At 37.4% G+C, this 20,484-nt stretch overlaps 1 protein-coding gene across 10 annotated transcripts in view; it reads left to right on the top strand.

Moving 5' to 3' along the window:
- znf740a (zinc finger protein 740a) overlaps positions 1 to 20,484 on the top strand; it is an 84,302-nt gene that overhangs the window by 19,446 nt on the left and 44,372 nt on the right. For 7 of the 10 annotated variants that reach the window (XM_051676637.1, XM_051676636.1, XM_051676634.1 and 4 more), the window contains exons 4-8: positions 6,282 to 6,428; positions 12,454 to 12,577; positions 12,751 to 12,834; positions 14,793 to 14,876; positions 19,332 to 19,415. In XM_051676637.1, coding sequence (XP_051532597.1) covers positions 6,282 to 6,428; positions 12,454 to 12,577; positions 12,751 to 12,834; positions 14,793 to 14,876; positions 19,332 to 19,415 — 523 coding nt within the window. The remainder of the gene's footprint in view (positions 1 to 6,281; positions 6,429 to 12,453; positions 12,578 to 12,750; positions 12,835 to 14,792; positions 14,877 to 19,331; positions 19,416 to 20,484) is intronic. The other 3 variants (XM_051676639.1, XM_051676638.1, XM_051676632.1) reach the window with 2 other exon arrangements.

Below are 20,484 nucleotides of genomic sequence, written 5' to 3'. Positions count from 1 at the left end.
GAGTAAATGATGAGAGAATTTTCATTTTTGGATGAACTATCCTTTTAACTAAGATTAATAAGTGCTGTATTGTTCATTGTTAGTTCATTAACCAATGTTGTTAACTAATATTAACAAATGGAACCTTATTGTGAAGTGTTATGCTAATTTTTATTGATAGATATAAAAGCTTTCCTTCATTTTGACAGATAAAGAAAGCTTTTTATCAGACATGAAATTGAACTAGCACGTTAGCTTTAATTTTAACCAGCTATACGTGTCTTCATTCTCTCTCACTGCCTGTGCATGCGTGCGTGCGCACTCCTGTGCTCAAGAGAGTGGTCTCATCCAAGATCGTTAGAAAAAGGTTGATTATTGGCTGAATGTAATAAAAAAAGGAATCATGTGAGAGGAGACTTGCTAATAAATCGGTTGACTGACCAAAACTGACTGATAGCCTAAACAAAGCAAATAATGAAAATACCTGTACAGACCAGAAACAAGAAATGTAACAGTTGTGTTATGAGGATGATTTGAATTAGACTGATTTAAATGTCAACTTCGAGCTGAACAACTCCTCTAATAATAATACTAATAGCCAAAGTGATTTTTGCTTCTTCTTCATAACAAGCACCATTAGCATGTGAAATTAATGTTTACGCATTGAAACATTAATTAAATGTAGCCTGTATTTAGATTTTTGATACCGAACAGCTCATGATTTCCAGCCACTTGTATAACCGCGGTTTAACAAAGTTGATTACGTTTCATTCAGCGCATCGCCTCTAAAGGTGAAGTAATAAGAGAAAATGCACTTTTTTACTGTGGGAACAAAACTAGCGCTCCATTTATGAGTGCGCGTGCACTTTAAACAGCGTTTACAATACACGGAAAAAGATGCATGGAGAGAGAGAGATTTACAGTACTATAGAAAGAAACAGTTGATTTCTTGTGTTCCAGTGTGTGGTTTACTTATTTTCACCAACATGCTAAAACAAAAAAATATGGGAATTTCACGCACTGTGAACACAATGTATGGGGATACTTAAGGGTGTTTTCAGACCTGTAGACCGTTTGCTTTGTTCTGAAACGGGGACTAAATTGTTACAATGTTGCATTTTCTTCTTGGTTGGTTCGCTTTCACAAGGCAACATTTCAAAACGGACCAAAACTATGTCAATAAAAGTTACATGTGAGCAAGCTGTCCTCTTGGTCACTATGTTTGTTCGCTGTTCCAGGATTAAGCTCATCCACTGATACTGATATTATAAAACAGCTTCTATTTTAAACATGCAGTTATATCTAATATAGTTGCCAAAAGGCTATATCCACGTTTTGATGATGAATTACAGAGAAGTGCTGATCTACATATTGCTGATCTACATATCTTCTCCAAAGATCCCTCAGTTATGTTCATGGTTTTTATAGGGATATTGTTTGGTTCGTTGGTCCGTTGGGTCGGTTTGCATTCTAACCACAAGTGATCAGCTCCAGAGTTCATTTGCAATATGTCAGAGACCACCTCATTCAGGTGCTCTCGGTCCGATTGTTTTGGTGCGGATCCGAGTGTGATTGCCGTGTTCATATATGCCTAAACGAACCGAACCAAGGGAGAGAATGCGCCAGGTTCTAAAACAAATGCTCCAAATGAGCCAGGTGTGAAAACGCCCTAAAATGTTGCACAAGACGTGCAATCCCGCTCCGAAATTCATGAAGTGGGGTTTTTTCCCTGCTATTTTCTGCACACTTTGCTGCTGCTAAGACACTTGGAACAGAGAGAGGACAGTTCTAGGAGAGCTCGCTCTATGTCTGCACACTCTTGTGCGCACATGCAATGCCTCATCGCGTCCAGTTTATTATACGCTTGTGCGTCTCTGCGAGCTAAATATAATCGCGCTTGCTCGTCTTTGAGTGCTCCGAAGACTTTGTTTGCTCCATGTAATTTGTGCACTCCCTCGCCTTTTGTCTGCTTGCACTTACATTATAAATGCAACACTGGCCTGATCGGCCAAGTGACAGTTGTAGCAACTGGCGCGAATCTCTCTCACACTGGCTTCAGGCCATCGGGCAGTCCTTATTGTCGAGCCCTGCAAAGATATTCCGTCCAATCAAACTCTACTGAGTTTTGGTGCATATTCATATGTCACTTGGTAATATGGCTAATTCTAATACAATATAAGTAAATAACACTTCTGCTGTTGATGCATTTACAAAATTGTTTTCCTATTCAGCCTCCATCATGTTAAAGGAAAAGTTATCCCAAAAATGTTAATTCTGTCATTATTTACTCACCCTAATGTTGCTCAAAACCCTTAAGACTTTCTTACATGGGACACAAAAGGAAAAATGTAAAGTCTTCTTACAGCATTTTGGGAGTGAGTAGAACGTATGGTTGATTATTGTTTCAGAAGACTTGGAATATAGTTATGAAATAGAGTAGTATCAGCTAATTTTACTGTGTTTCTAAGGCCTGTTTCACATTGCAAGCTTGAGCAGCGCATGAGCTGAGATGTTTTTTTCCGGTGCCCATGTTAACAGGTTACAACAGGGATCCCCAAACTGCGAAATGTTTGACCAGCTTACAGAACCATACCTGTCACACGTTTTGACCGGCCCGCACTGAAAGCACGAGTGTGCTCTGGTGGCTTTTTATGCCTGTAAGACTGACTATAGCGTGAGCCAATAGCAGTCAAGTTTGGGCTGTTTTGGAAGATATCATTGGGTTCACCTGCTGAATGAATACGCCCCTTCACTGAAGTTCAAGTCGGTCATTTGTGTCTGAACAAGATAGACATCTCATTCAAGAAGGAACTGAACATATTTGTACACTCATTTGCGAACGAAATGCATAAATCAGTCATCATTCAGGAGAATGAACTAATCTGCACAAATCTTTTTGGTGAACAGATTAAAAAGACTCTTCTCTGAGATTAATCAAAATCATCAACACTACTGGATAGAGTACCTATTAAAGTTCTCTGAGCCAATGGATGGATCCACTGATGAAGTAGGCTAAATTGTAATATTTCACACAGATTTTAAGTTTTTTCTTGATAGCCTACAATAGAAAAATTTTATGAAATTTCTGTTAAAGGAGACCTATTATGCCCCTTTTTACAAGATATATAAGTCTCAGGTGTCCCCAGAATGTGTCTGTGAAATTTCAGCTCAAAATACCCCACGGATCATTTATTATACCATGTTGTAAATGCCTCATTTTGGGTGGAATCAAAACACGCTGTTTTCGTGTCTCTTTAAATGCAAATGAGCTGCTGCTCCCCGCCCCCTTTCAAGAACAGAGCTGTGCCTTTACAGCTCCTGCTTTGGATACTATAGCAACAACAAATCAGAACCAATACGACTGACACCGTAAATACCGGAGTTCAGCCATATATGTATGAGCAACTGTAAACGACGCAAAACATGGCCATTTTGAGTTTGTGATAGTGCTTCTTATGTAGAAAATCACTTCCTGCCCTCCATCTGCATTTCACGCCACAGCAACGCAGTGACGTGACGTCATTTGCAAACAAGCTATAACGACATAGCTCTGGTCTCCGTGAATACAATCAGAGACAATGGTAACTTTAGCTGCATTAGTCGTGGAATCAGCTAACAAACACATTTGGAAAGGCGATTTGCAAACGTTCACAAAATATAAAGTGCGATACTTACATCTTCAGGATATAAAGCTGGAACACGAACAGTTGGTACTGATCCATGCTTGAGAGTCAAATTTTTTGAAAATCCTGCTTTGTATTGACCCTCATTCACAAAGCAGTCCGGTGTAAAATGATTTGCACAAACATACACAAATTTTGGTATGTTTTGGGGCACATTTTCTTCAAAAACAAAACTTGTCCACTGCGTTTTCAGTGGCTCTGATGCCAAGAGTACATGAAGACTCCTATGTTCACTTTTACAGCCTACAACAGAACACGTATGACGCTTACGAAGTTGTAACATTATTCTTCTCACTGTAGCTGCTCCAGCGCGGAAAAAAATGGCGGACTGTGTGTCAATCACTCAGGGGAGGATCTATGATAATAGGGTAGAGTCCGTCACCAGTCGTGGGCGTGGCCTGCTCTAAAGTGACGTCACTTTAGAGCTGATATGAAAACCAGTCATTTTGAGACACTATTTTTAATTAATAGAAATATAAGAGGAGTGGATGGACTTTTAACATTGTAGGGTGGTTGTGTACACACACTTCCGACTCACATTTATGTTCAAACACCATGTAAAAGTGAATTTGCAATAATAGGTCCCCTTTAAAATGACTTGACCTTTTTCCCCCCTCCTCATTTCTTGAGATGCACACATTAGTCAACAGAGATGGCATGTATACAATGAAAAGTAAGCCCAACCTAAAGGAAGTTGCTAAGAAATGTATAGATACAATAAAGTTACCAATATTAAAATAATGTTCTGTGAATGGATTTTAATTGTAAAATGAATCCATGTAATAAAAGCAGAAAAATAATTTATCTGACAAAAATGCCGTAGGCTTACTCCAGCCCCCCTTGAAAACATAGCAAAGTGACCTGGCCCTAGCAGCAAAAAGTTTGGGGACCCCTGGGTTAGAGTATTCCCATCGGAAGAGCGTAGCTTGAGCGTCATGTGAGCTTCATTGCGGCTGCTGTTTCAGCTCAGAATCTGTTTTTGCAGCACGCTCAAAGTGACAGTGCACTGATGATAGACAAATGTTTTGACATGAAAAAGTACAAATTCCACAAAATAAGCATATATTGCCAGTCTGGTGTGTTTTTATATTAGAGTACATCAGAAAAGAAAAATAAATATTGCCTGGAGATGTAAAATGACAAAACTCATTGAAATTATTTGAATTATAAGTAGAAAGATGGTTTTCTCAATTAAAACTACAGTATACTACAAGTTATGAGCCTAAAAATACTAAAATAAACTGTCTTGTTATATACTATTATACATAGAGCAGGCCTATAGGCTTAACAATAATACCCATACACAGCCGAGAGTACTGCCTTGAATGGACTTGGTAAACAGATGCACGCAACATCTCGTATGGTTGGTAATTTCAGAACTTGACTCATTCTTGTATTGACAAATGGATGACATAGGACTAATTGTGAAGTTACAAATTGCTCTCTGACCTTCATTTTATTAGGATTAAATGGCAAAGGAAAAAGCATGGGATGTAGTTGCTTCGGCTGTTGGTGCAGAGTAAGGTAAATTACAGAGATATCATTATTCAGTGGTTTTACATAAAATAATTACTCATTTCTGATTATATTATAAAGAGTGGACGAGCAAAACCATGTGATCCCATCCTATCACTCGTAGCCCTCACCCTTATGTAGAAACCTAGTTTCTCCACTGAATGATGATGTAAGGAGCAGAGCTAATTGTATTGGCTGTCACTAATTGAAAAAATTCTACAAGAGCACATTAGGTTACACCAGCATCATGTAAATAAGATTTCATGATGATGATATTTGCAATACTCATCAATGGCCCACTCCTGAAAACCATTTTATAAGTTATGGTCATTAATAAAGGAAATACTCAATGTAGTTACTCAGAAATTACTTACATTTCTGTATAGAGACGCGGCTGCAACGCTTTAACTCTTCCAGTGTGAAAGCCCTAGCGAGTCAGCAGCTGTAGTTACGCTGCAGTTGCGCTGCACACGCTTGCAATGTGAAATTGCCGTAAGGTGTTTTATTTTTTTTTTTTTTTTTTTTTTTTGGGAAGCTTGACTTCTCTGAGTCACCATTCACTTTCATTTTATGGCAAAATTCCATGCGAAGACCTTTTAAAATTTTCTTTTGTGTTCCACGGAAGAAAGAAAATAATACGTGTTTGGTATGACATCAGGGTGAGTAAATTGACCATTATTATTTGTGGGTGAACTATTCCTTTAATTATTTTGTTAATCATATTGTTGGGCCTATGCAGTATATAATAATATTTAATACGTTTCAATGTTTGACTTAAGGACATTGTTGTTTACTTTAGTGCGATTAATATTGGTACTGTGTTGGGTTGCTGCTTTGTCCTGAAGCAAAATCATGTGAGATCCACTGCGCTAGATACATATCAATATCTGCATCACCATCAGCCATTAATGATTGTAAAATAGTCAGCCATCAGACAGTACATTTAACTTGATGATTATTGGTACATAATAAACTTCTGTATGTCTCAATCTGTTGGTTAGCAGAATGTAAACATTGATTTCCTTGTATTTTGTGGTGTTATATAAAAATTTACCAGCGCTGGTGTCTAAAAGTTTTGTAATGAGTATGTTTGTGTGTGTGTAGCTTCTGCGGAAGGAGGGTGATTTTCCAGCCCCGCGACTGCTGGAAGAGAAGGAAATGAGACCCAACGAGGACATGCAGCTGAAGAAAAAGAACAGGAAGTCAGGAACACCTTGTAAAGTGAGAGAGCAGGATGGGCAAGCAGGGAAGGTCAGTGTGTAAAGGGAGGTGGGGAGTGTCTGACACAGTCGTGCTAATGGATTGTCAGTCAACCACATACCTTGCGATGTTTGTCTGAAAATATTTGCTTTTTGATATTTCCTCTGTTAGTTGGTCTTGTTTGAGTTAACATGTCTGCAATCTTGTAAAAATATTCATGAAACATTAGTGTTGGGGTGTTCAAACGTGCTGTTACTGTGTGTGTGTGTTTGTGTTGTGGGGGAGGAGATGGCTTGTTTTGGTCTGGGGGGAAGGGAAGGTGGGCTGTAAAAGGAAAGAGGGGGGAGTTCGCAGTAGCACAATAACTGTTTTTGTTTTCACACAGGCAGTATCTGTGTGGTTTAAAGGGCTGTGGTGTTATAGTAATAAAATAAATCTGCTTTGTGAAGTTTGTAATTGCCCAAATGGATATAACATTAGGGGTAATATTGTAAAATAATAATATTAATAGTAATATTGTAGTAGTAATAATATTGCAAAATTATCTGTATTTAGATAGAACCAACTGTGGGCGGGGCTTAAACCAGAAGTTTTCAACTAAATTAAACGGCCATTTTTAAATGTTACTCTATTACATTTATAGTTTCTATGAATAAAATATGCCTTGTATATGCCTATTCATAATAAAACCCTAATATCCCTAATAATAATAATAACAATTCTTATTATGCTATTATTTTGTTATTGTTTTTATTCTTTTTTTTTCTACCAGATGACGCTGAATATGTAGGCTTCATGAACTGTGGAATATGTTGTTAATTGTAGTTTCTCCTCATATTTTTGACATTAATATCTGCTAAAATAAATTTTCATTTATATTTGTGCATGTACAACATAACAATGTTATTCTTGCGGCACAAGATGTCAAGCAGTTGTTAAATGGAAAGCACAAACTTTGCAGCAAATATTAAATGCAATTACAAACATTAAAATGGTTCTTATTACATAAGCAGGAATATTCTAAATAGGTGCACACTCAATGGAACATTTCGGCATTCGGTTTTGGGCACATCCCTACATAATAGTATCCTGTTGTATGCCTTTTATCATGAATCAGGGACTAATAACCAGACAGTATTACAGTCTCAATATAGGATTGTTCTCTTAGGAATATCGACGTCCGGAGAACATCGACATTCAAAAGGAAACAATGAAGGCTTGAATCCGAGCACTGCCATCCCCTGCCAGCCCTTGGCACAGGTGTATGCAAAACAAATCAAAACACTTCTCTTTGAAATATAACAAAGTTTATTGATGCAGTAATATCAATTAATAATCAATACAATGCAGTCAATAAACTTCCGACTTAGAACTACAAACTAACAGTGACATGATTAGATATGGTAACCAAAATAAGCTTATAACACATGAGAGGAAGGTACACAACCTTTCAAAAATTTAGGGTCACTTACTCATTCTTTGTTTTTTATTTTTTCACATTTTAGAATAATAGTAAAGTCATCGCAACTATGGAATAATAGAAATGGAAATATGGGAATTATGTTGTGACTTAATCTAAAATAAATCAAAACTATGTTATATTTTAGCATCTTCAAAGTGGCCACACTTTGCCTAGATTTTGCAGAAATCTACTCTTGGCATTTTCTCAACCAACTTCTTGGTATCACCCTGGGTTGCTTTTTAAACAGTACCATCTATATGCTGGGCACTTATTGGCTGCTTTTCTTAATTATTCGGTTCAAGTCATCCATTTCAAAAACTTTTTTTTTTTTTTTTTTTAAATAAAATTTTAGTTTTGTAATTAAATTAATATATTGACACAATTATATTTTTGTCTACAAAACTAATTTCAAACATTTAAGCATACGCCTTCAGATCAAAAGGTTTTTAAGATCATGAGAAACACTTCAGGCAAGTGACCCCAAAGTTTTGAACGGTAGTATATGTGTGTGTAAGGAGTCTCATGGAGAGTACGTCACGCGAGGTTTCCGGCCAGAGAATATGGCCGTGAATGTGGGTGGAGAGAAGCCGGTTAATGGCGTCTGCTCGTTTACCATGTGTCTCCGCTTGTACGATAGCTTAGCAAAACTGAGCTTTATCACCAAGTTATCTACTAGCCAAATGTGTGTGTGGGTATGTTTGTGAGGGGTCACGTGTGTGTGTGGTTAGTAACCGAGAAAAAAGAGTGAAAACTCTTTACATGCGCTTGTTACATGAGACAGGTTCGCGCTGCACGCCTACATGCGTGTATTCCACAAGACAGGCTCGTGCTGCACGCCTCTGAACAAACGGCAAATCGGACACAAGCATTGACAGCTTTTCTTTTATCTGTTCTTAAAAATATAATAGGGTGTGTTTCTTCAAGCATGTGTCTTTGTGACTAACAGCATTTCTTGTCATGTGTCACTCCGAGACGTCTTAGAGGTCACCCGCCTGTTGCGGCTAGATAAGCAAAATTTCCCATGCATGAATTTGCCTACATTTGGACGAGGAGCTTGCAAACTGGACTCAGCCTCATCGCATGCGGCGGGTGCTAGTTTCCCACCCTGGCCACTGTTGAATATATTTGCCGAATTCCCAGACCCATGGTTTTGCCATTTCGTGATATTGGCGATCATCGTCTGTCAACTGAGTGTCTCAATCGGCATTGAGATCTTTGTAAGATAACGTCGATATCCGATAACATCGTCCTATTGCCCAGCCCTACTGTAGCACTTTGCAGGTCAAATTGACCCGGCTCGTTAAATCGCAGTTCAGCGGTCACAATTTGCACTGGGCTGGATGACAGGACGATTTAATAGAATATTGACGAAATATGACAAATATCCCGATGCCAATATCGACGCACATTGACTGACGATGTTCAACAATATCGGGAAATGACAACACCTTGGAGCTGGGAAGTCGGCAAAAATATTAAACAGTAGTCCAGGGTTTAAAATTAGCACCTACGAGTCGCGACCCGCCAAATACGGGTTATCTATTTCATGTGCAGTGGCGGGTAATTTTGCTCATCTATCTGCCACTGCGGTGGGCAACCTGCAAGTGGTCTTGGAGTAACACATGACATGGCAGTGGGGCAGGGGGGTTGACGATGTAATCAGATATTGCGATATTTTTTATAAAAATATTGTGAACATATTTCTAGCATATTGCCCAGCCCTAAACTGGATGTGTGTGGCTTAAGTTTTGGGTGTGTGAGTCAAGTTCACACAAATTTTTTCCCTTTGCGGTCAATATTACATACTGATATTGGTTTAGATTGTTTTCAAACAGTTCTAGGCTCTGGTGTCATTTTGACACTGTGTTACAATTTAAAGTTTTCTGGGCCTGCATTCACAAAGTTTTTTTTCTTACCACTAGGAGTTCTCCATTATGGAAGCCCGCTTTGTCCATGGTTTATTTCTTTTTTCATGTCTTGTTTTCTCGTGGTCATGACTTAATTTACTCATGATCTCAACATAACAAAAGTTTTCTCATGATCACAACTTAAGTGTAAATCACTGCAGAATCATTCCAGAGACGTCATTCAGTATTGCAGTGTCAGAGGAGCAGGAGCGCATCACACATCTCATTAATCAAGGCTCTTCACTTGGTTATTACATATTTATTTATAAACACTTTAGTTAAAAAAAGACAAAAACGACTTAAAGCTAGGGTGTGTAATCCAGAGAGGCTAGCAGTTAGCAAGCTAGCTTTGAAAGCATAGAGCCCGCCCTCGCTTCAGAGGTGTCTACAAAGCCACGCCTCCTCTATCACACATGAACACACACACACACACACACACACACACACACACACACACACACAGAATGTGAAATAGTCGAAACAGTTGGTGGTGGTGGCCTTATGAATCCATGCACCAAAGGTGTGGATGTTGCAGTGTTTTCATAACTTTGAAAACATAAAAATAGTTTCATTTTACACCGTAGCTGCTGTTAGCGTTGAGAAAATTTGTAAAGGTACACAAACTACATGAGCTAAATACTTCATTACATTAACAAAATATATAAAAAACAAATCAAACCATGTAATTACCTGTCCAAAAGAAAAACAGCAACCATGGCGTAATTTTTCAGACCCTTCGAGTCCCGCAGTTCCTCCAGCGTGGAAAAGCAACGGCAATGTTAATTCTGCTTTTAGCACACTCTTGATCCAGACGTTTTTTCATTGTAGAAGTTTCTAACACTGTCTTTCTTTTCTTGTTTCCTTTTACTGGTGGTTCAGGAGGAATATAAGGTAGCTGCGGTTCCCCTTCCATTCTCATGCTCGCTCTGCACAGCGTCAAGGAACCCGCGCTGATGACGGGTGATTGTCTGCACGAACAAGTTGCACGGCAGTATGCAAATATAGATTGACAGACAGGAAGGACATCCTATCATTACATTAGGACCGAATGCAATGATTGGTCGATCATTTTTTAGTCCTGTCCCTTCCACAGAAGATTTTATATATATATATATATATATATATATATATATATATATATATATATATATATATATATATATATTTTTTTTACGTTTAGACCACTTAAATTATTGATTGCTATCAGGATGTGAAGAGACTTTCAACCAGTATAACAAAAACAATTCTGGAAAAGATTGCACACCCTAGCTTTAATAGTGTTGATGATAAATTGTATTGCTAGTTTTGATTCATTTTTTGACCACCAGATGGCAGTAAATTGAACCTTGTACAGAAGCTTAGAGTATGAACCCAATTTCCATAAGTTTGTAATGAATACCCTTTTGCTTCAGAAAGCTTCATTTTCCCATCATTACTCCATGGATACCGGATTATGACTGAGAGATCCAGGTCAGCAGACTTGCGAGTCACTAGATAAAACTGAGAATCCATCTGCTTGACCTAGAGAATCCTATTCTGTTGCAATAAACAGAAGATAAAGATGCTGTGCCTGTGATGTTATGAGCTGCTCCAGATGGCAAACGTTTTTTTCTCACGGGAACTTTAAGTCGAAATCATGAGAACAGAAGAGAAAATTAAGTCATGATCACGAGAAAACATCTTTTGTTATGTTGAGATCATGAGAAAATTAAGTTGTGATCACGAGAAAATTTTTTTGTTATGTTGAGATCATGAGAAAATAAAGTCGTGATCACGAGAAAACAAGACAGAAAAAAGTGATAAACCATGGACAAAACGGGCTTCCATACTCCAAAGAATTCCTAGTTAAGAGTTTTTGCTTAAAACCTTTTCATAAAACTGCTAAGAACAAGTTTTACTAAGGAAATCTTAATGTAAGAGTAAGATGGAGTTGACCTCATTGCTATGGATGACGTCACATTTTATGAGCTTGCTCTCTTAAATTGCCCAAAGTGATTGGTAGGCAGGGAAGCGCAATTTGCCAATAAATTCTTCATAAAGATAGATAGATAGATAGATAGATAGTATTATCATGGCCTGTGACCTCTGATACATTTATCCATTTCATGCCGTGTCGGAGTTACTGTAAATACAGAGTTTTTGACATGTAAATATTGTTCACATCACTCGTAACGCAAGTTGGGATCTCAAAATTATATGAATGTTTAGAGTTCTCTCAATTCTGTGAAGTCCTTGAAAATCAAAAATTGGTGCTTGAAAGTCCTTGATTTTCATTTAATGATCCCTTTATGAACCCTGATTACATTTTAAACTAGAGAGCATACAGCTATAAAATGAAAAGATTTTTAGCCAGTTGAGGTTCTTAAATCATAAATGCAAAGTAAAATAAAAAAATAAAAACGCCTCAATAAACAGTTCTTTGTTAACAGTGTTGCAAGCTTTAAAATATTCCCAGATAGTAGTGGTATTCGGTGTGGCATTTGTGACTATGAAGCAGCATTTGCGGCTCAGACTCTGCCTGACTGCGGTGATGGCAGATAGCTGAGCCCAGGGCAGCAATATAGGCTGTTCAAAGAGGGTGCTAGACAGGCTGCCACGGAATGGAACAGAATGAAACTGACTGTTATATGTATGACTAAACAGTATATGTTGTCAGATTTATTAGAATCGAACAATTAATAGATTTTGTTTTCATTTTTCCTTATAGGCGATTGTGGATGAAAATGGAAATTGTCCACTTTCAAAAGTGCAGAAGAACTTCATTTGTGATCACTGTTACGGGGCCTTCAGGAGTGGGTACCACCTAAAGAGACACATTCTCATCCATACTGGTATGAATAGCACAGACTTATGCACTCTTTTTAGAGGGGTAGCAAAAAAACAAGGGAGCATGCCATTGATATAGTGTTTGTACAGTACAGGGTACATAAATGGCTAATCACATTATTTAGCATCAATTGTTTGTGTTCTGTAGGTTTTACACCCATGTGTCTCTCTCTCACAGGGGAAAAACCGTTTGCTTGTGCTGTATGTGACATGAGATTTATACAGCGTTATCACTTGGAACGACACAGCCTCACTCACACTGGTATGACTGGTTCCTCTCTATAGCTGTAATCTGACTTTATAAAGTAACTGTTATATGCAGAATTGGTCATTTGATGGATTACTGCTAAAGTTTTCTTAAATAGAGCTATTCAGGTTGTGGTCCAAAAACCTGGAAGAGAATTGGCATTTTCGAGCCATGGGTTCCCTTGGGATTTTCCTGTATGGCAGTTTTGGATTTATGAGTAAAATAAGGTCTGTTGTAAACATTACTTTAAAATACTTGGACGTTTTGTTCTACAACATAAATTACTCAAGGTAATACCCCAAAAGGGAATTTTGATGTATCAGTGCTTTTTTTTTTATTTTTTTTATTTTTTTGTTGCTAACAAGTTGTTAGATGAGAACTACTACGGTTTTCTGTTTCATCAGGCAAGTTCAATTACATGCTTGTTGTACAGTATTTGTATGCCTTTTCTAGGATACTTATCTAACATAAAATGCGGCTGCTTCAAAATTCACATTTAAGGTATGACTAATTTATGTAGTAGAACAAAACGTCCAAGAATCTTCAAGTAATGTTTTAAACAGACCGCAGTTTATTCATAAATGGAAAAACCCCTTCATAAAAACCCATAGGAAATTCTTGAGGGAACCCATGGCAAATTAACCTTCCGGGTTTGTCTACAAATTGGCATCACTGTTGAACAGCTCTTGGCAGTAACGGAATGGAGGACAGGGAGGGAATGTATTTTTTAAAATAGCTTTGTGTTCCCTCGCAAAATTAGTAAGTCCCCTCAAAATAGTTTAGCCAAAACCGTGGTAATAAAAAACATTTTCATGGTAACTATGCTTTTAATACGAATACCATTGGTCAACTATGGTTTTCATCGAAACAGAATGGTTACTAGAGTTGCGGTTACTACAATATTACTATAGTAAAACCATGGTCAGTTGAGTCCAAACCATTGTTTCTGCCACAAAACCATGGCTACTATAGTCTACAATATTACTATAGTAATTTATTGCGAGGGAACCCAAAATGTATTGCGAGGCAATGCAAAACTGTTGCTATGGAACTCAAAACTATTTCAGATTATACATTTATAAATTTGCTCCCTGTCCTCTATAGCCCAAAGTATACTTCGGTCAGTTCATGCACAGGACGCGTGACGCAAATCTCGTCATCAGCAGAGTGCTCGAGCACTGAACGCGTGCAGCCCGATTTTTCTGACAGCGCGTCTTTGAACGTGCAGAATGTCCATGCACATGGAATTATTTGCTTGAATTAGTGGATCCACAAGGTGGCAAAACTCACATTTGAGCCATTGCTGTCACGAAGAAATGCTAGAAGGAGACATAATCACCGGTAAATAACAGGAGACGAAGGTAAAAATGGATGTGGATGTGCATGTCAATGCGCATGTGTATATAGGTCAGGAGATGCCTGCATTAGTATAACTCGAGTCTGAAGGAAAATAAAGAACTTTTTGTGTCTAAACTCCTGAAGAGAAATTGTCCGGTGTCTCATAGCCGTTTTGGCGTGCATGTGCCAACCGTCTGTGTATGCACACACCATCAAATGAGGTATACTTTGACAGGCTCGAGTTCGACAGTACGCAGACACTGAGCGTTCGCGTCAAAATCGAAGTATACTTTGGGCTTAAGGGGCTCTGTAGTAACTGCTTGCTGCTATTAGGTTAAGCTTGTTTGATAAGGTCACTTTTATTGGAGAAGTAATTACTTAAATTCGTTTTAAATGGTTTTAGTTCCAGCCCAAAGCAAAATTTCATAAACACAACATCCTTGACTTTGGCACTGTAGGTTCTTTTGTTTTTTATCTGACTTCTGAAGGCAGCATTGAAGCAGTCATGTACTGTATCTTAGAGCAACATCACCCATGTGGGGTGTTGGAAGTGTAACTTTTTTAATGTGTGCATTTTTGAGCAGGGTTTTGATTCTGTGTAGACTATCATTAAATTTGCCACTCTGTGCATTTAGGGGTGAAGCCGTATGCTTGTTCCATGTGTGACATGCGGTTTTTCCAACGTTACCACTTGGAGAGGCACAGCCTCACTCACACTGGTATGTGGCATTACATTGGACATGAACATGAGTAGTTTCATCTCAAAAATAATCTGTCAGCATTTATTAACCTGTTTGTTACTCTTTGGATAGGTATAATGGCAAAGTTTCATTAAAGTTTTTTTGTAATCATTGTTTACTCTAGTCTAAAAAAGCAATACAAAGGCTTGCACTCAAAACCTTGCTGAGGTTTTTGAGGATTTTGGCAAGGTTCGCAATATAATTTTTATTGTTACCTTTTCTACATAGAATTCTTGATATATTAAAATACCGTAAGGAATTCATATTAGCCTTTTAAATTATATAACCCCCAAGTTGGATACTCTATTTTACAGGTCATAGTGTCTGCACAGAACAAAACCTTGTGTATTTCTTTTTCTTAAGGCCTGTTCATACTGTTCACACCAAGCACAATGCCACTAAAGCCCTGTTCAGACCTGGCGTTAACATCATCTCAGGTGATCCGATCACAAGTGGACCACACTAAATAGGAGCGCGACCCATATGGGATTTTTGAGACCGATACCGATTTTAGAGAGGAAAAATTCACCGATTACCGATATGGTGGCCGATATATTTAATTTTTGAGCTAGAATGAAAACAGACCTTTTCTATGTGGATTTTTCACCGGTTTGCACCGATATGATTATGCAAAGGTACTCAGAAGGCTGATTTCTTAAATATTTTATATCAAAGAATATTTGACATTATTATTATACATTGTCAACAAATTCTAGAAATGAACATTGAGAAAATAAAGAATAAATAAAAATACAATAAATAGCTAAATAAACATCAGTACTGTTTAGTATCAGTCAAATGCTGAGCATTAAATTAAAGAATAAATAAAAATAAAATAAATAGCTAAATAAACATCAGTACGGTTTAGTATCAGTCAAATGCTGACTATATTAATACTGCCGAGTCAAGATAAACAGATAAGCAGCGGTGTTACACCGTATTCTGCTATACAAGTTCAGGGGAAACTTTCAACGGTGGAAAACCAGACTTTTAAATATTACATATTATATATGCAACGACTGGAATTGTTCGGTTGAAGGGGGTACCAAACTGTGAATCCTGAACAAAACAGTTTGGTGAATACATGTTTACTCATTAGCTTCCACTCAGCTGACAACAATAGCCTAGTTTCCGTCCACTTTTCGCGCTATATTGTTATCGACAAAGTGAAAATGTGTAAATTTTTTTGCGAAATTTGCCATCTTCTGCATGTTTCCATTCAAATGGCCTTTTATCGGTGTGCGTGATGTCATGCCTAAAAAAAACACTTTGTCGCATAAGTTTTGGTTTATCGCAAAAAAAATCTGCCCTGAAGCCGTTTCCATACAGAAATGTGTGTTTATCGCTAATTCGTCTCCCAGATGTCCCTAATTTTTTTCCTCCGAAGTTTTGGTAAAATGGAGAGAGTATTGAGACAATTCATTGAAATTAGTCAGCTTACTGTCATTTTAATTTCACAAATAAATGCAATCAGAAGAGGAGGAATTGCAATCAAAAGGGAGCAGTTCCCCTTCTGATAGGACTGTAATATTTGTCCTGATGTTGCGCCTATCGCAGGTTGCCACCGGTTCCGACCCGAAAGCGAATCGTAATGACTCATGGCCCTGTTCAAGCTGGCAACCTGCACCAAGTAGTGGGGAAATTTTCGGTCTTAGTATAAGGACCATCCATCGATGTGTATATACTGTGTGCACAGCTATTAAAGAAAAATGTATGCGGTGTAATATCAGGGTTTACATATGATACATTCCTGATATTCAATAGGCTATTTTGAACAATCATATAATCTAAAGCATTGCCATCTCAACTGCATTATGTCCCGTATATTTGTCCAGCAACTTTTAACGACCAACTGAACTTGATTATCATCTAAAATTTATTTTAGCCTCATAATGCAGTTTACATTTTCTGAAGAAGCTCAGCAAATGCAATCCGAAGTAAAGAGGGTTAGATTTAAAATATTTAAAAGTTTTAAAAGGTTCAAAAGCTCATTTTCTGAAAGTGAACTCAGCATTGGACAAATAGTTCTGATAGTTTATAGTCTTGAAGTGTAGAAAATGTCATTCAGCCGACTTTATTCGTCTACAGAACAGGGTAAGGCTAATTTAAGTTTGTGTAAAGAAAAGACAAATATAGGTCTAAAAATATAATTTTTTTTGTTTGGTAATTTATTTTTTTTAATTTAAAGCGTTTTTTGTTTGGTAATTTATTTAATTTAATACAGGGAATTTTGCCAGCATTTTTTCAAAAGTAAGCTAAACAATAATTTAATATAATTGGGCTATATTAGTGTTCCAAAAAAGCACACTGAAGCTTTTCTTCTAGTATTGTGCATATATTTTTAATTTAAAACATCTTTGTGCACAGAAATTCTGTTTTTTGTATTGTGGGCTAATTCCGTGACTGCCGTCTATTATTTTGAATGGTGTGTAAAAGCAACTTTAATAAATAAACGGATGGCTACCGCGATTAAATTAATCACAAACAGTGGACATTCATTTGTTCTCCGTGCACTTGTCAATGTGCATGTCTTGATACGAGGTATTTGTGCACTCCTGGAAGTGTCATGTTTGCAGTGATCGGATCTTTATGCCGTTCAGATCAATCCATAATCACATACAATAAATTGTCTTTCAAGGATCCATACCTTGTCGTCATGATTAACACAGGCTAACGATTGGGGCAAATTCTGTAATGTGACACTAAATTTCTGTGTTAATGCCAATTTTCTCGACAAAAAGTGTTTCCAAACCAGTTGCTAGTTTATGCGCTAGAGTTAAATGGAAAAATATTATGTCGACACTTGTGAAATTTTTGTGATAATTTGCGTTTCCATCAGCTTTATTTTGATGCGCTAAAACTTTTTTTTCCTTGGATTGAAACTGATTAGCTAGTTAGCTATAAGCTTGTTGTCACAGAGAGTAAAAGATGGACGTTGTTTATTTTACTTTCCAGCATTGTGTCTCACTAACTACGTAACAACATAGCATGAAATCAACACTCATCAGACACAATCCACCACCGCACCATTGTCTGCTGAGCTGCAAATAGATGCTCTGATGTTTACCTTTCAATCTGCTACATTACTGACTGCACTGACAATCTATAGCTGACTAACAGCAAACAGACATGAGTGACATGGTTGTCAGGGACAAGGTTAATGTTATATTAGTTATTGAAAAGGGAAAATGATGGGGTCATGATTTATTAAGTTTCCAGTATGTATTTCACAAACTAGTTAACTTAACGAGACACCACTTAACTCCGCCTTGTTTGCAGAGCCACCGTCAGATCAGAGTCAGCTCTGTAAACAATGGAGTCGGAGCGCGCTCTGCTGGACAAACTACGCTATGACACCAATTCTAAAGCATTGTTTTCTGCATTATATGTTCTGAAAAAAAGTTTTCATATCGGTAAAATATACGCCGATACCGATATATCGGTGAAAGGCTAATATTGGCCGATATATCGGTCGGGCACTACTAAATACAGGTGTGAACGGGGTCCAAAATATTTTGAGATCGGATCACTCAAACCACATCGAGAGGTGGTCAGGGACGCATATGGCCATATTCCAGTTTTAGTGTGAATGGCAAATGCATCTAGATGCATGTCTGACAACACAAACAGACACAAACTTATTATTTTAGCCAGGCCAATAAGCATGTGTTCTTTAACAATGAACATGGACGCTACTGAAAATAAAACAAAAAATAGCAAATACACTTGTTCAGTGACATGTTCAGTATCCAACTTCCTGTCTGCTCAACGAACAGTGACTTTTTTTTGTGAAAACAGTTTTTGTGCGCAGTAGACAACGACATCGAGGCTGGTGGTCTCTTGATCCTGGTGGTCACTGAATCTCATCAAAGACAGGGAAAACCAGGTGCAAACAGCAGTCTGTCTCCACTGCCCACTTGACCGAATTACCCGAGACGGATGTTAATACCAGTTCTGAAAAGGGCCTAAATGACACAAAAGTATAATATTTTTGAAGGATTTTTAGCACCAAAGCTTTTTACATCCAATGTCGAATTTTCATTATCCTGTGAATGGTCTTTTTTTTTTTTTTATGTCCCAATGTGATATCAGATTTATCAGATTTTTATAAACTAGTTCATAGAGATACATTTTTCCATTTTAAAATCATGTTTTGTTTTTTGTGACCAAATTTCTGACCTGGTGTGAAGGGGCATTTAGGCTTTATTTGAGAAATGTCAGGATAACTTTATCTAGGTTGTAGCTTGTATAAAATTGACGTGTAAATTTTGTACTTATCGTTAGTAGTCTGCTTATGGCCACATTCCAGTTGTAGTGTGAACAGTAAATGCGTCTGGATGCAGGTTCTTGTTGACAAAACTGTGGCACATGTCATGATATTTTGTAGAATAATGATTTGTGGACAGCTTATTTGTATTTTCTCTACATATTTAGGGGTCAAACCGTATGCTTGCACCATGTGTGAAATGCGCTTTTTCCAAAGATACCACCTTCAGCGACACAGCCTCATTCATACGGGTACGATTTATCTCTTACCCACTAAACTTGAGCAGCTGCATTGCTTTTTTTGTTGGTCATTTGACATTATTGAACCATGCAATATAACGCTTACTTTACAATTCTGCAACTTTCTGCTTTTGCTGAGCAAATCTCACACTTATAGCTTTTTCGCCATGCACATGAGCTTGTGTCTGTTTCTTTGTTAGCATGTTGTCCTCAGCATGGCTTCTGCTCTCCATGTTCATGGTTCATACTTTCTTCTTCACCTGCATATTTGGTAGGGACTTTGCTGACCACTCTTCTAAGAGCTAAAATATCCATGAAGAAAAGAATATCACTGTGGTTCGCTGTTGGGCAGTACTATATATATTTTTTATTGAAAGTGCTGCATGTCAACAGCACTCGCTGTCAATACAGTTCTGGAGTGTTGAATTGTGTGGAAAGGGTCCAGAGTCAAGCTCTGACTCCTTTTTAGATTTTTTTTTTTTAAAAGCTGACTTGTCCACAGTTGGCACACATAGTTCTTATTGCTGTTTCACGTAAAATTCAGGTAGGGTTACTGTTTACAAGCTTCTGATCAAATCCCATGGTTTTTGGATTTGTCAATAGACACAACTGGTTGATATTTTCACCAGTTGCTGCATTTAGAAATCTTTGTTTCCTTTTCCCTTTGTTGACTTAATTTGTCTATCCATTTTTTTTATTTACATATATATATATATATATATATAATTTATTTATTTATTTATTTATTTTTTTGTGTGTGTGTGTGTGTGTGGCTTTAATCCATGTTTGTTAACTTTTAGTCTTTATGCTAATGTGCTCCTAAAATTTGACAAGTATTATCCTTTAATAGGTACACTCATTTAAATTGTCTTTCTCTTCCCAGATAGAAAGACTAAAAACATTGATGTGATTATCTTGTACTCACAGGTGTATCCAAATTTGTTGTCCAATCAAATGCTCACTATTCTCTGACTAGGAATAGCCTGTAGAGAATCCTGGTTCATGGCTGTAATGTAAACTATAGCCTTTTAGCTTTTTTTTTTTTTTTTTTTTTTTTAAAAACAAGCCCTTTGATATGTCT

This window comes from Myxocyprinus asiaticus, chromosome 37 (genome assembly GCF_019703515.2).
Source record: "Myxocyprinus asiaticus isolate MX2 ecotype Aquarium Trade chromosome 37, UBuf_Myxa_2, whole genome shotgun sequence".
NCBI classification, from domain to species: domain Eukaryota; kingdom Metazoa; phylum Chordata; class Actinopteri; order Cypriniformes; family Catostomidae; genus Myxocyprinus; species Myxocyprinus asiaticus.
The sequence above is the reverse complement of the archived record's forward strand: the minus strand, read 5'-3'. Positions and strand labels throughout refer to the sequence as shown.